Genomic DNA, 13,750 nt, shown 5'->3' on the forward strand with positions numbered 1-13,750 from the left:
CCCAATGTTAATCAAAAGGAGGCATTTTATATAAATTAAAGTTATTAGCTACATTTTTAAAAAGTATTAATGTCTTCGTTTAAATCCTTACTGCAAGCCACCTTTTGCTTTTTAAATGAAAAATGATTTGAATAATTACAATATTTTAAGACCAGGAAATGTAATACAGAATACTTTTTCCTTTCCCCTGCGTTGAAGTACACTTTGTCTCTATTTTTGTACAATAGGCTTCAATGGTCCCCCATGAGGAAATACTCTTGGTTTTTAACAATTCTAGAGCAACTAGTTATCCTGGATTAGGACCTCAACCTTTGTATATATTCTGGAGCCTTATAGGTATAATTATTTAAAAGCCAAATTTGAAGCTATAAGTGTATGGATTAAGTTAAAGCATTAAACAGGTTTCCAAGGGAACTGTGTATTCGTTTCATGAACCCAAATAATTTTGAAGACTTTGATAAAGTTTCCACCTTAAGGGTGGGTTCACACTAGCGTTAGGGATTCCGTTATGGCTTTCCGTTATAACATGGTTATAATGGAAAATAACGGAATCCAGAAGACGGAAGGATGGATCTGTTCTTCTGCCCATAGACTTATATTATGACGGAATGCAAAACGCAAGCCTTTAAAAGGCATTCCGTTTGCTTTCCATCCTAATAGAAGTCTATGGAAATCAAAACGGATCCGTCTGGGTCCAGTTATTCAAGACAGAAAACAATGTCCTGTCGACAGGACTTTGTTTTTCCGTCTTGCATAACGGGACCCAAAGGCTTCCGTTTTGCATTTTGTCTGAGCATTCCGTTATTTTCCGTTATAACCATGTTATAACGGAAAGCCATAACATAATCCCTAATGCTAGCATGAACCCACCCTAATATTGAATATAGTCACATGACAAATCACTCAGATCAATGCTCTCAGGCAGACAAAAAATAAAATAATTAAAATGGAAGGAAAAAAATGGAAACCACATCCACATCATCAGCAAGGCTTTTCTCTCAGCATTAACTGTATTAACATGCACTATTTTAAGTATAACAAAAAAAAAGAAATGAAAGAAAAAAAAGAAGAAAAACCCTGAAAACTAAGGTTTGTACCCCTGGAACTCCAGGGCCAAGACCCTACACATTCACAGCACAAATCTGGCAGATCTCAAGGCAAGAAGAAGTTCAGAATTAAAAAAAAGGAACAGGAATAAAGACAGCTTTGAAGCTCACAATGGTCAACACGAAAAGTTACATTTTTCTATATGTACTTTTTTTTATATATATTTTAATTGTCTGAGGTTGCCATTTTTCTTTGAAAAAAATTGGAAAAAGTATGTACCATACAAATAAACATAAGATTGTTTGAATTACATAGCATAGTGGTCTACATGTATTCTTTCTGTACAGCTGTGCAAATCCAATTGTTTACTTATCATCTTCTTACATTTCATGCTAGATATCGGGACTGGAGCAGATACAGATGCATACCAATTTGTCCTTTTCATCATTATCATTAGAAGGATGAGAAGAAAGCCTTTGAGATATGACAATGTTGTGTCACCATAACCTTTGGTTTTGTCTACAATTCTTTGAGTGTAATGCTTCTTCTTTCCCTTGGTAAATGAAGTAGCCGGCCAAAGCTTCAGACTCCAGTTATAGTTCAGTAACCATCAGCTAATTCAACTCAAATTCTAGGAAAAGTTCAAATAAAGTGCATAAAGGATTAAGTGCTCTCAAAATGAATAGACATGGACCAATTGTTTTATATCAGATTCCAAGTTGTTCCAAACTTGACTTAATCCTAGTGTATTCCTTTAATTGAGCTATATGTAATTATTAGTCTAAAAAATAAGTCTTACAGAATAGAAAGATTTGTATTACTGTCCCAAAACGAAAAAAAAAAGTACAATCTCACCTTCTAAAATACTGAACTGTAAATTTTGCAAAATTACAAAACAAGTTAGAGTAACCTTGGAAAGAAGTTGGAATAACCTGGAATTTCAGCCTTAAAATAAGTAGCTACTTGTCACTCATGCTGGTTGCATTCTCAGGCAATGCTAACCTTTTCAATTGGTGACATTCTCTTCTGTCATTCCAAATAAAACTTGTGCTGATATTGTTTTTTTTTTTTTTTTTTGCATGACTATTGTAATTTTGTGCTCCTTTTTTCCAAATGGCAGTTTCAAAACAAGTGATGCACTTTTATATTTCAAGAACATGTCTAATGCTCCCAAGACTGGATGAAGAAAAATGGTTCAGCCATATCAAAGTAGATGATAGTTTTCCAGTTGTCCTTTCTCCTATCTTGCATTACATGTTAGGTCTAAAGTGAATTGTGCTAAGGTTTATTCAATTACCTTGATCCACGAAAAGCCTTAAACAGTAATTGTCTGTATGTAAATCAATAAATCCATATGCTCAAATATACATTATATATCTGATATTTTCACAGGGTCTAAGCAAATAATACTTCATTATTTTAGACTACAGATAATTACCTTAAAGCTTTCATTGTACCATTTGGAATGTGAGGACTTCACTTAAACCAACCAATTTCAAAACCTGAAACTTAAGATGATGCACATTTACCTATAGGAAAACTATCTGTGTTTGTGTCATATGATGAAAATTGTAGATAAAGAAAATTAAGGGTCAATGAATTGTAAGATAAAACTGGGATCTGTAGTACAATGTGTTTTTATACCTATCTTATAAAGTCATTAGTATGCATATTGAACCATCACCATGGTCTTTTTTTGTTGCCTCATATTGTGATTTTGTAAAAAAAAAAAAAAAAGTTTCTTGGGAACATTGAAGTGAAGCAGATGTATAGAATAGCTTGCAGGACAATAACCTATTTGGGTTTTTTGAACAGGGAGAATGATAAGAAAAGTAGAATAACCTCTTTCTTCTAATGGCCTCTGATAGATTAAAGGAATTTTACATGTTCTTGCTTTCTTCTCCATGCTGAAGATTTACATGAAGAAACAATTTGAGTCATGTAGCTGGGATATCAATAATGCCTTTTTCTGCTGAAGAAGGATTCCATCTTTTATGGTTTGAATTCATTAATACTAGGTTCATATTCCATCCGTACCAAATCATGGCAGGGAAAGAACCCACAAGCAGCACAGACCTTATAGCTTTCCGTATTGTATAGTGTATTAGTTTATCTGTAAGCAGAGGTCTTAACTAGACTGTTTTTGTATCCCAATGTTTTCCACATGTTATGTCTTCCCTTAATCCACTGGACATTTTGTATTATCCATGAGGTTCATTGAAGGAAGAAGATGAAGCAGAAGACCCTGCATCCAGCCAATCCGAACTTGCACTTGGTAAAGATGACAATCTTGACTGAGGCACGGCTTGGTTTATCCCTTCCAGGGTAACCTGGAAGAACAGTTTTCAGCTGTCTATACTCATCAGGGCAATAACTTGTTCTAATTTGTAGGCAAGTTTTTGCTTTCCAGCTTGGTCATCTTGATCTAAAGCTGTTAAAATCTGTGAAAAGAAGAAACATATAAGTTTTAACATACATATAGAGTTATAGAAAGTTTGAAATTTATTTTCACCTTAGTCTGACATGACTTCAATAGGTAAATATATGCAAAATATATTACATAGGGCCAGTTCCTGTACACCATATATAATGACAAAAAAAAACACAATCGCTATGACATCGCTCGTCCCCATGCTGTGTAGTGGTTATTAGACATCATGATCTGCAAGCTCCAAATGATAGTGTTTTAACACGTCAAAAGATTTGGCTTGCCCAATGATCAAGTGTTTGCTCGTTCCTTGGGCAATCAGCAGCAGTATTATACTGCCAGATAATCACAAATGAGTGTTCATACAAATGCTCATTAGTGATTATCTACAGAAAAATTGGGCAGTATAATATAGGATTAACTGATTTATGTAAATAAAGGTTAATTTCTTGACTACTGAAATGTACTGCTCTTTTCTAATTTATTGAGTGTTTAATGTTTTCTATGTTTTCAACACCTGTGCTATTTCTCAGGGAATTACAAAATAATTACACATTTTTTGCCTGTCCCCATTTGTAAATATGGTGGCATACACAATCATTTGTTTAACAAATTTGCATATGGACATATTGATATATTTTCAGCCTCTATTATTCCACATTCACACAGTGATTTCCATCAGTGTTTGCGATCCAAAACCACAGAAAAAAGATATAGTGGAAAGATTTTTACTTGTTCCTTGGTTTAGACCCACACCTAGTTTTGGCTCATAATCACAGATGGAAATTGCTGACCAAAACACTGATGTGTGAATAAGGCCTTACTTTTGGCAGTTAGATCATGTGACCCCGGATCCCGCGATGCAGAAATACAGGAAAAAAAGCGGCACTCCAACTTCTCAAAGAATTTCGGTGTTTATTGTTCACCCAGCATGCACCGTTTCGACTCAACTGCTCAGTGGAGTCGAAACGTTGCATGCTGGGTGAACAATAAACACCAAAATTCTTTGAGAAGTTGGAGTGCCGCAGTTTTTTCCTGTATTTCTTCAATGAGCCTCACATTATTGTCAGTTAATCAATGAGAGTACAATAAATAATTTTGGATTACCCTGAATCTGTGTTATTTTATGAAATGATCTGTTTAGTTTGAAGAAACATAGGATATTGACAGAAAAAGATGACTTGAACTTTATCATCTTGTCTTACATTACTTCCTTTTTCTAGGTGGTTTCTAAGGGATAACATTCTTTAAGTGCATAAACTTTCAAAAAATGTAAAATGCCATGGATCCTATTGACATTGCCAAACTAAAGGACCAGACTTTTAAGAAAATGTTTGTCTAAGATATATGAATCCTCTGTCATTGGTTAAAAAATAATTCACAAGTTTGCGAGCACTATCACTAACTTAAGCAAGTTTTTATTTTGTTCTCCAAAATTAATTAGTATTTGGTGGCGACATCAACCAGTGAAAATTGCAGTATGTAATGACTAATTACTTTGTGGCAAATGCCTGGCAGGAGCTGACAGCTTTCAAAAGGAGCACACGTGGCTCAAAAAGAGATAGAGAAGAAAAGAAGCAACCTAGTTGTAATGAGATGAATTCATCAACAGCCAGATAGAAGCTTTCAAACAAGTCCTGCAGTTCTACGTGCAATGGGCAAAAATATATATAAGCACCAAACATAAACACAGAAAATGTATAAACTTAGTGAAAAAAAACAAAAAACACATACAAAGATATAATTATGTATTTGGAGGTCTGCAATGTTCTTTAATTACGGTGGTTTAAATGCACAAAATATTAATTATAACCTTGCTCTAGTTGCCTAGCATGTGCAGCATTTATTGTTTTTTATTTATTTTGCAAAGCTTTTCAAATTACTTGGCCTCTGTTATTAAGATTGTCACTCTGATTGTGTGGTCATGACAATGGTTACGGTCTATGAATTGAAACGTACAAAAACAAGCTTTTTATAGTGCCATTTCTAATTAGATTTTTACAAGATATGATAGCATAGCAATTATTGCTTTATAATTAAGATGGTAACAATGGTATAGACCTAGATCTTTTAATATTAATTTATGAAGTTGAATTACAGGTTATAGCAAGTGTCAACATGATACACCATATGAGTGTAGCTGCAGCAAGCCTTGGCTTAAAATAACATAAAGTGCGAGGATCATTGATGCTGATCACAGTCATCTGCAGTCCTGAGGAGGCCCTCTGGACTCTCAACACTACCAATTCTCAATTTTTCAACCAATTAACAAGTGGTATGGCTCAATACTGCGCCACAACTTCTGTGGTGAACTTACATGTAAATTTAAAAAGGCTGTTGTGCTGTTGCAGTTTTAATTAAATATATAGTTCTAGTAAATGATCAAGTAAAGACTAATGCTATGTTCTCCCTCCAAATAAGTTAAAGGGAATCTGACAAATTAACCCTTTCAGGCCGTGGTAATCTTCCATTTTTGTTTTTCCCTTCCCGAAGCCACAACTTTTTATTGTTCCATTCACATAGTCATATGAGGGCATAGTAAATGGGACAATTTACTATTGCATATAATGTAGTGGTAAGCTTGAAAAAAATTCCAAATTGTGTGGAATCGCAAAAAAATAAAAATAATTAGGCCAACAGTTTATGGGTTTTGTTTTTATGGCAAGTTGACAGGCAGAAGGCTATAAAAATCTAAAGACTTCTGCCTGTGCCCCTGTACACTTGCAGTCAATGCTGATCAACTGCAGCCCCGCTGCCCTTTATCTATATTATTAACCTCTCTAAACAGGGACATACCAGGCAGCAGTTATGAGGAAGTAAGTTTAATAGGTCAATACTTTTAGTAAATGTACTGTAAGTATATACAGAATAACTCTCAAATGAAGGCAAAAGATGCCACTAAAGACAGCCATCACATGACTTGCCTGGAATAAATCAGTCCATTACACCATCCATGTTAAAACCAACTCTTTAGTACATTATATATATATTGTAAGCTCTTGAGAGCAATGCCCTCACTCTTCTTGTTTTAATTGTTGTTGCTATGTTTGTTGCTATGTATTAATTGTTTGTTGCTATTTTAATTGTTGTTGCTTTGTTTGTTGCTATGTAATTTATAATTTTTGTTTGTACATGAACCCCCTGATTATAAAGCAAGGCAGAATATGTTGGTGCTCTATATATAAAGATTATTATTATTATTATTATTATTATTATTATTACATCGTGGAAAATCGTTATCATTAATCCAATATAGAATTTTCTAAGCATCTAAATATGATATTCAAATTCCAGTTAGGTTGATAGTCTACAGATTTCATTTTCAAAATAATTAATAACCAACAATTAATTACAATGATCAAAATAAGTGTTAATCTTTCCCGTTTCTTTTGAACCCCAGAAATAGAAAACTTACTGTGAAATCAACATTTTCACTCATTATTCTTATATGTATGTCATATTCTGCAATCCTAATGTACTTAATATGCATTGATTTAGAGATACAACATGAATTGATAACTTATTCTTAAATTACCAGCACAATCCAAATAAAATGTCATAAAAATGAACTTTATGCGCAAAATAAAAAAAACTAAACAAACAAACTGCAGTATAACCATACTTACCAAACATAATTTCTATATTCAGGAACTGCGCATATGTGCAAAGTGAGACTATGCATTTTGCTCAACTATTCTCAGCTGCTTAGCTGGCAAGCTAATATCAGCAGCCAATTAATTTCCCTCAGCCAATAATTAAGTAAGTTTTTAATTAGAATGAAGAATTTCCTGCTAGATTTGTGATGGGCTGAGCAATGAGATGTGTTGTGCAATGAGATGTATCCTGCCATAAAGCAGGGAAAGCCATTAACGCTCAGGGATTAAAACTCGCAAGTTATATTTGACTTTGCTGGCTGCATAGGAAATCATCGCACCATATGAATTACTTACTATCCAGGGATTCATTATCATAAAGCATACAATATGTACTATTTCGGCATGTGTCTCTTTATCAGTATGTATCCAAGTTTATTTCTGAACAGGGTCCATATGTTTTCTTAATTTCTTTGTTGATATGTCGATGGCTCCCCAGATGTTCTATGTCAGTCTCAGATGCTATACTCATCACAGAGCTGGCATCGCTTCAGAAGCGTTTCTCACTTTCTAAATTCGAAATATCAAGTTAACCAATAACAGACGCACTATACATTGATCGTCTATGCTAATGGTGCCATATCAGTGAATGAGTTGGATAAGGATGTTTTTTTAAGTCATGTTATGATTTCTGTATACTTATTAGCCACGTGCACAAAACAGTTACAGGCCTTAAACAAAAAACAGAACCCTTAAAACTTTAAAGTGCGCATGTACTTTGTAAAAACTTTTGATATGCCATAGCGGCTTATCAAAACTTTTTATTAGTGGGGGGGCTAAGTGTTAAGACCCCTACCGATCACTAGAACAATGAGACAGAAGTACTTGCATAAAGAGGAGTCTCTGCTCCCTGCAGGAGACAGAATCAAGAGAAGCTGAAAGATTTTCTACTGAACGCATCTCCTGCTGTGAAGAGATAGAGCTTGCTATGTGAGCGCTTCTCTCTCCCTGTTCTAGCAAGTGTTGGGGTTCTCAGCAGTCGGACCCCTACCGACATATCAAACGTTTTTCCAAAGTATAGTGACACTTTAAGTGGACACATTTTCAATTCTCAAAGGTGTTTTATAGATAAATAAACACATCATACTAACATTAATTAAATGTAAGCTTGTCCATTGGCCAGTTAGCCAGAAGAGACCATCCACATGGGGCAGCATTGACATAAGCAATATGGCTATTGGCTATCTCCTGAAGTCCCATAGAGTTTTAAAAGATTGTCACAAAGTCAAACACTTGTCCCCCATTCTCATGATCATTGGTTGCCACAGCAGTTGGCTCCTCACTGATCAGATATCATGTGGATATATGATAATTTGTGATTCCTGGTTGTTTAAGGCCTATCTATGGTTGTTTAACTATATTTCCCTGAACTCTCCTTTCCATGAACACAGAATGCAGAAAATGTTTATAGGGGTTGCATAGTTACATAGTTACATAATTAATACGGTTGAAAAAATACATAACTCTATCAAGTTCAACCAAGGAATAGGTGGGTACGTGAATCCCAGAAGGAAGTGAGACTCAGATTTCTACACATTTTCATAAGCATTAATGTAAATTACTTTTAAGAATTCATCTAAACCCTTTTTAACACTATCTATTGTCCCTGTTATGACCACGTCCGGAAGTCTATTCCACAGATTGATAGTTCTTATAGTAAAGCTTTGACGCTTCTGGAGACTGAACTTTTTCTTCTCCAGTCAGAGGCAGTGCCCACCATATTCACCATATTTTTTGTATGGTCCATTTATATATTTGTATAGGTTAATCATTTACCCCCTTAGACGTCTCTTCTGAAGATGAAATAAATTCAATTATTTTAGTCTTTCTTCATAACTAAGACCTTCCATGCCTCTTATCAGTTTAGTAGCTCTCCTCTGTAATTTGTCCAGTTCCAAAGCATCCTTTCTATGGACTGGTGCCCAAAACTGAACTGCATATTCCAGATGAGGCCGCACCAATGCTTTGTAAAGTGGTAGTATTAAACTCCTGCCCCACGAGTAAATGTCTCGATTAATGCATGACAATATCCTGGTTGTCTCATGACATATTGCCTTTTTTGCTGGCTTGACTAATTTTTTTCATCACATTATATACTGCTCATTTCCAGGTGCTATGGTCAATGCTGCAGCACAGATACAAGGTGGCCAGGACAGGAGCTGGACCTTTTTTTCCTATAGTGTACAAGCATGCCCACCACTGTTGGATTACAGGATGGTTGTAACCATGGTAACGAGCAGTGCATAATGTGATGGAAAAATGAATCCAGCCAACAATACATTAGTCGGTGCCTTGTATTAACTTTCTCCACAGGATAAATGCAATTTGCCAAAGTGAGACAACATCTTTAATCTTTCTTGATCCTATACACTGCCTCATGATATGGTGTTTTACTACATAATGTAAAAATCCTCTCAAGTATGGTTTTGCCATAGTGGAATAGAGCATCAAAATATAAAAATAACAATATATGAAGATACATCATACTCTGTTACTGAAAATAACACTAAGAGAAACGAATAGCCTACATGTGGTCCAGTAACTACTGTATGTGTATGTATGTACTTACCTCTTCGCTATATTTTCCAACATATGAGTAGATCTCTGAGAGTGCACTCATGGTATTGAACTCATTCATGTGCATACGCGATTGCTCTGCCAAGTAAGCATTCATATCTTGGTCACTTATAGCTGGCATTTTGGCAATGTCAGAATAGTACCTGGAAACAGAATATCATGCAAATTAATTGTAAAAAAAATCCACCTAAATCCACAAAACGTAATTTAGCTTAGAGAGCAATGATGTTAACTCGTAAAAATACAGCATTTGAACTATTACACTTTTTTTTAATGTTAGAGATGATTTGTAACCTCTCTTGACACATCTGTTTTAGCAAATACTACTAACTCTTTATGCAATAACTCTGGAGCATCAATTCTTATGATCCTTATTCTTATGTCATGCCATTCATTTTTTATTCCTACTAGAAGCTTATGAATGAATTACCAGCAGTTTACCATGAAGATCCAGATGGGTGTTACATGTTACAGGGGGTGGGCACCTCGACAGTATGCCACTGGGAGCACTGATTGGACAGTATCAGACTGTGCAGGTACACATCTTTAACTGATAATACCCAGACTGAACTTCATTACAAACTGCTGGCAATTCCATCATAACTTCTAGAAGCAATAATAAAGGAATAGCACATCATAAAGTCATAAGAATAGATGCTCCAGAACGGGAAATGCAAGTAGTTACTAAAGCAGACATGTAAATGAAGGGGGGCGGTGGGTGTTACGGGTCCTTTTTAAAGTGGTTTTCATTTGGTTCACTGGTAACTGCAGGGGCTTCCTATATTATGCAACTTTTAACGGGGTTCTCAGGAATACAGATTTTTCATCAAGTGCCTGCAGCCTGCCTCCATAAACAGAAGACTAATATTTACCTGCTCCACACTGCTCCAGTCCTCCTTGATGACTCCACTGTGTCGATGTCCCAGTACCCAGCTTGTTTTCTTCCATTGTTGCATGGACATGGTCAGAAACAGCACGTCCCCACTGAAGCCAGTCACTGGCTTCAGTGGAGCATGGGGTCATGTCCATGCAGTGCCAGGAGAAAACAAGCTGGGGACCAGAAGATGGACACAGCATGAGGTTTCACAGAGGACTGGAATGGCAGGCAGCAGGTAACTATGAAACTACTGTTCACAGAGACAGACGGCATGTTAAAATATCAGTATTCCTGGAGAACCCCTTTAAAGCACATAGAGCATCACTGTATAGGAAATATCACAAGATCCTCCTATATTAGGTGTCATGGTACAATAATGCTTTGTGCAATTACCTAAAGGATGGAAGATTTCTATACATCTTCTTAGGATCAGCAGATACATATATAAGATCGAAGATGTAGATGTGCTTGGTTTTCCTCCGTTTGACAAATTTACATTAATCCCAATAGATTGTCTCTGTTCACATCAAGTTTTTGTTCCGCATTTATGTTATACACATGACGTATATATTAAACGCATGCCTCAGCTGGATGTCATGGTCAATAGTATCCATCACCAGTATCCATTCTTTGCTGGGTTTTGCAGGATGGAGATACGTAGTGTACTATGATTTTTCATTATTTTTTTTCCCCCAACGTAAATGTTAAACATGGGACGAAAATGTGAATTGTATCCTTCGATATTTGGGCTTCATTGTATTTAATTCCCTAAAGATTTTAATATCGTTTGACTCATTAAGGAACATGGTATTCTCTATGTCCTTCATCCCTCATGTAATTCCAGGATAAGCGGACGTAGCATGAGGAAAGCAATCAGTCATTGCCATTCACATCTGTGCTTTGCTGTCAACTAGTTAATTAGACTCAATCATTTACATATTTAATTTCTTCGTTCTGACATTCTGTGCACCAAATAAGTCAGCAACATGATACATGATTTTATAATTAGGAGCAGAAGTCTGTTACTAGAATAGCTGACAGGTGTCCTGTAGACATCGCAGTGATACCTGCTGATACTGTATAAAAACTTAAGTCGTACTGGACACGGGCACGTCTGATAATAATTAGTGCAGATATACACTGCATTACTGAACATTAAGATCATAATTCACCTTTCAACCAAATAAAGTCTACGGTATACTATATAGTGATGAGTGGCAGGGGTCATATTCGAATTCATGATATTTCACTAATATTTGGTAGAATATTCATCGAATATTCGCAAATTAGAATATTCGTTATATTCTACATTCTTTTTTTTGTACACGAAAATCGGTAAGGTAATGATCGCGTAATATGCAAATATTACGCAATCAATACAGGCGTGGGTCAAAAAGGAATATATAGCACTAAAGAATATAGTGCTATATATTCGTTTTTTTAGAATATTCGTTATTTTTTCCATCTGAACACGATTCCTCTCTGCTTCTTGCTTGTGGGCCAACATTAGGTCTTCATTGGTCTAAACAAGCAAAAAGCAGGGAGAAATCATGTGTTCAGATGGAAAAAATGACGAATATTCTATATAACGAATATATAGCACTATATTCAAAATATTCACAAATTCTCAAAGTGGCGATATTCGAGATAAAAATTAGATTTCTGAATATTCGTGCTCAACACTAATACTATACATATTCGTTTATATATGACTCCTGTGTGAACTAGTACATGGGAGAAGTGTTTGGTATTAGGAAATACTCTAAATCACTTAAAATTGTGACGTATCGCAAACAAAATGTAACCACCAGTATACAGTACAATAAAGAGCAAACATGTCATATTTTGCAACATTTGTCGACTAATATCTATACAGATTCAGCAAAGTTATATTTAAAGTTATGGCCACACATAGCGGGTCTGCTGTATATCTGGTCAATAGCAGCAGCACCAAATTGTGTGGATTTTGCTGTGGAAGTCAGTGCAGATATGATGTGGATTTGCCATAGATTTGATCCTCTGCTTTGCATTGCGACATAAGCTGATATACTGTACCGTGAAAAGAAAATCCGCACCACATGTCACGTTATGTGCAATTCCCGATGCAGACTTTTTGTGCTACTATAAATGCTATGTGATGCGATATCACAATCAGCATTATCAGTGGTCTTTCATAGGTCAGTAGATAAAACTATAAGGGTCCTATTATGCAAGCCAATATGGACCCTACTGTAAACCCAATGATTCTCGATAATCGGCCTGTAAAAATGTTGCATGCAGCAGATGATGCCTTCTAAACAGCACTCTGCTGCCCAGAAGCAATGATTTTGCATGGGTCAAGCGATAGCACAAATTTTGGCATGTCCTCTGTGGAGATGATTTCTGCATGAAAAAAAAGCACTTCACCTCCACTTAATGAGCAGCTGATTCTCGGGAAGGAACAATTTTTCCTGAAAATCTGTGCCTTAAAGGGGTTATCCCATGATCCCAGAGATCATGTAGTATATCACAATTTTCTTCTAACATAGCTAGAACCAGCCCTGTACCTCACATGGATCCAGAGATCTCCACATACATTGCTCTGCTAGATTTATATCAAGCTGACAGCTCAAGGGGAGTGTCTTTTCTGCTACAGCTAAGGGGGCGTGTCTCAGCTCTCCCTATCACAGCTCAGGAGGCAGTTGAAGGATGAAACTGAGCATGTGCGGCCTTCTCAGTGAGCCGGACAAAGAAATAAGAAAAAGAACAAACAGCAGGTGGCGCTATACAGATACATTTTATTGAATAATGCCTCATTCACACACTGTGTCAGTGTTTGGTCAGTGATTTCCATCAGTGATTTTGAGCCAAAACCAGGTGCTGCTCTAAACACAGAACAGGAACAGATCTTTCCCTTATACCTTATGTCTGTGGAGGCTCCAATCCTGGTTTTTGGCCCCCAATCACTGATGGAAATCACTGACCAAAACACTGGCATATGAATGAGGCTTAACTCAGTGGCTATGCTAAATTTCTAATTACATGCAATTACAAAAGTATTCAGATGGAGATGCTGGTTTTAAAACTGTAGAATATTTTTCATGGGACAACCCCTTTAAGTAAATGTATGACCCCCCCAGGACTACAAATAGTTGTAGCACAAAGCTCTAAAGCCCATCCTATGCAAGG

The 13,750-nt window shown here is 36.0% G+C and overlaps 1 protein-coding gene across 1 annotated transcript in view; it reads right to left on the reverse strand.

Moving 5' to 3' along the window:
* Nucleotides 1-600: 600 nt before the first annotated feature.
* Nucleotides 601-13,750, reverse strand: part of PLXNA4 (plexin A4) — a 756,456-nt gene continuing 743,306 nt past the window's right edge. Inside the window, exons 31-32 of the mRNA XM_044279996.1 lie at nucleotides 9,698-9,848; nucleotides 601-3,488 (exon numbers count right to left, since the gene is read on the reverse strand). Coding sequence (XP_044135931.1) covers nucleotides 3,393-3,488; nucleotides 9,698-9,848 — 247 coding nt within the window. The 3' untranslated portion in view covers nucleotides 601-3,392. The remainder of the gene's footprint in view (nucleotides 3,489-9,697; nucleotides 9,849-13,750) is intronic.

This window comes from Bufo gargarizans, chromosome 2 (genome assembly GCF_014858855.1).
Source record: "Bufo gargarizans isolate SCDJY-AF-19 chromosome 2, ASM1485885v1, whole genome shotgun sequence".
Lineage (NCBI taxonomy): Eukaryota > Metazoa > Chordata > Amphibia > Anura > Bufonidae > Bufo > Bufo gargarizans.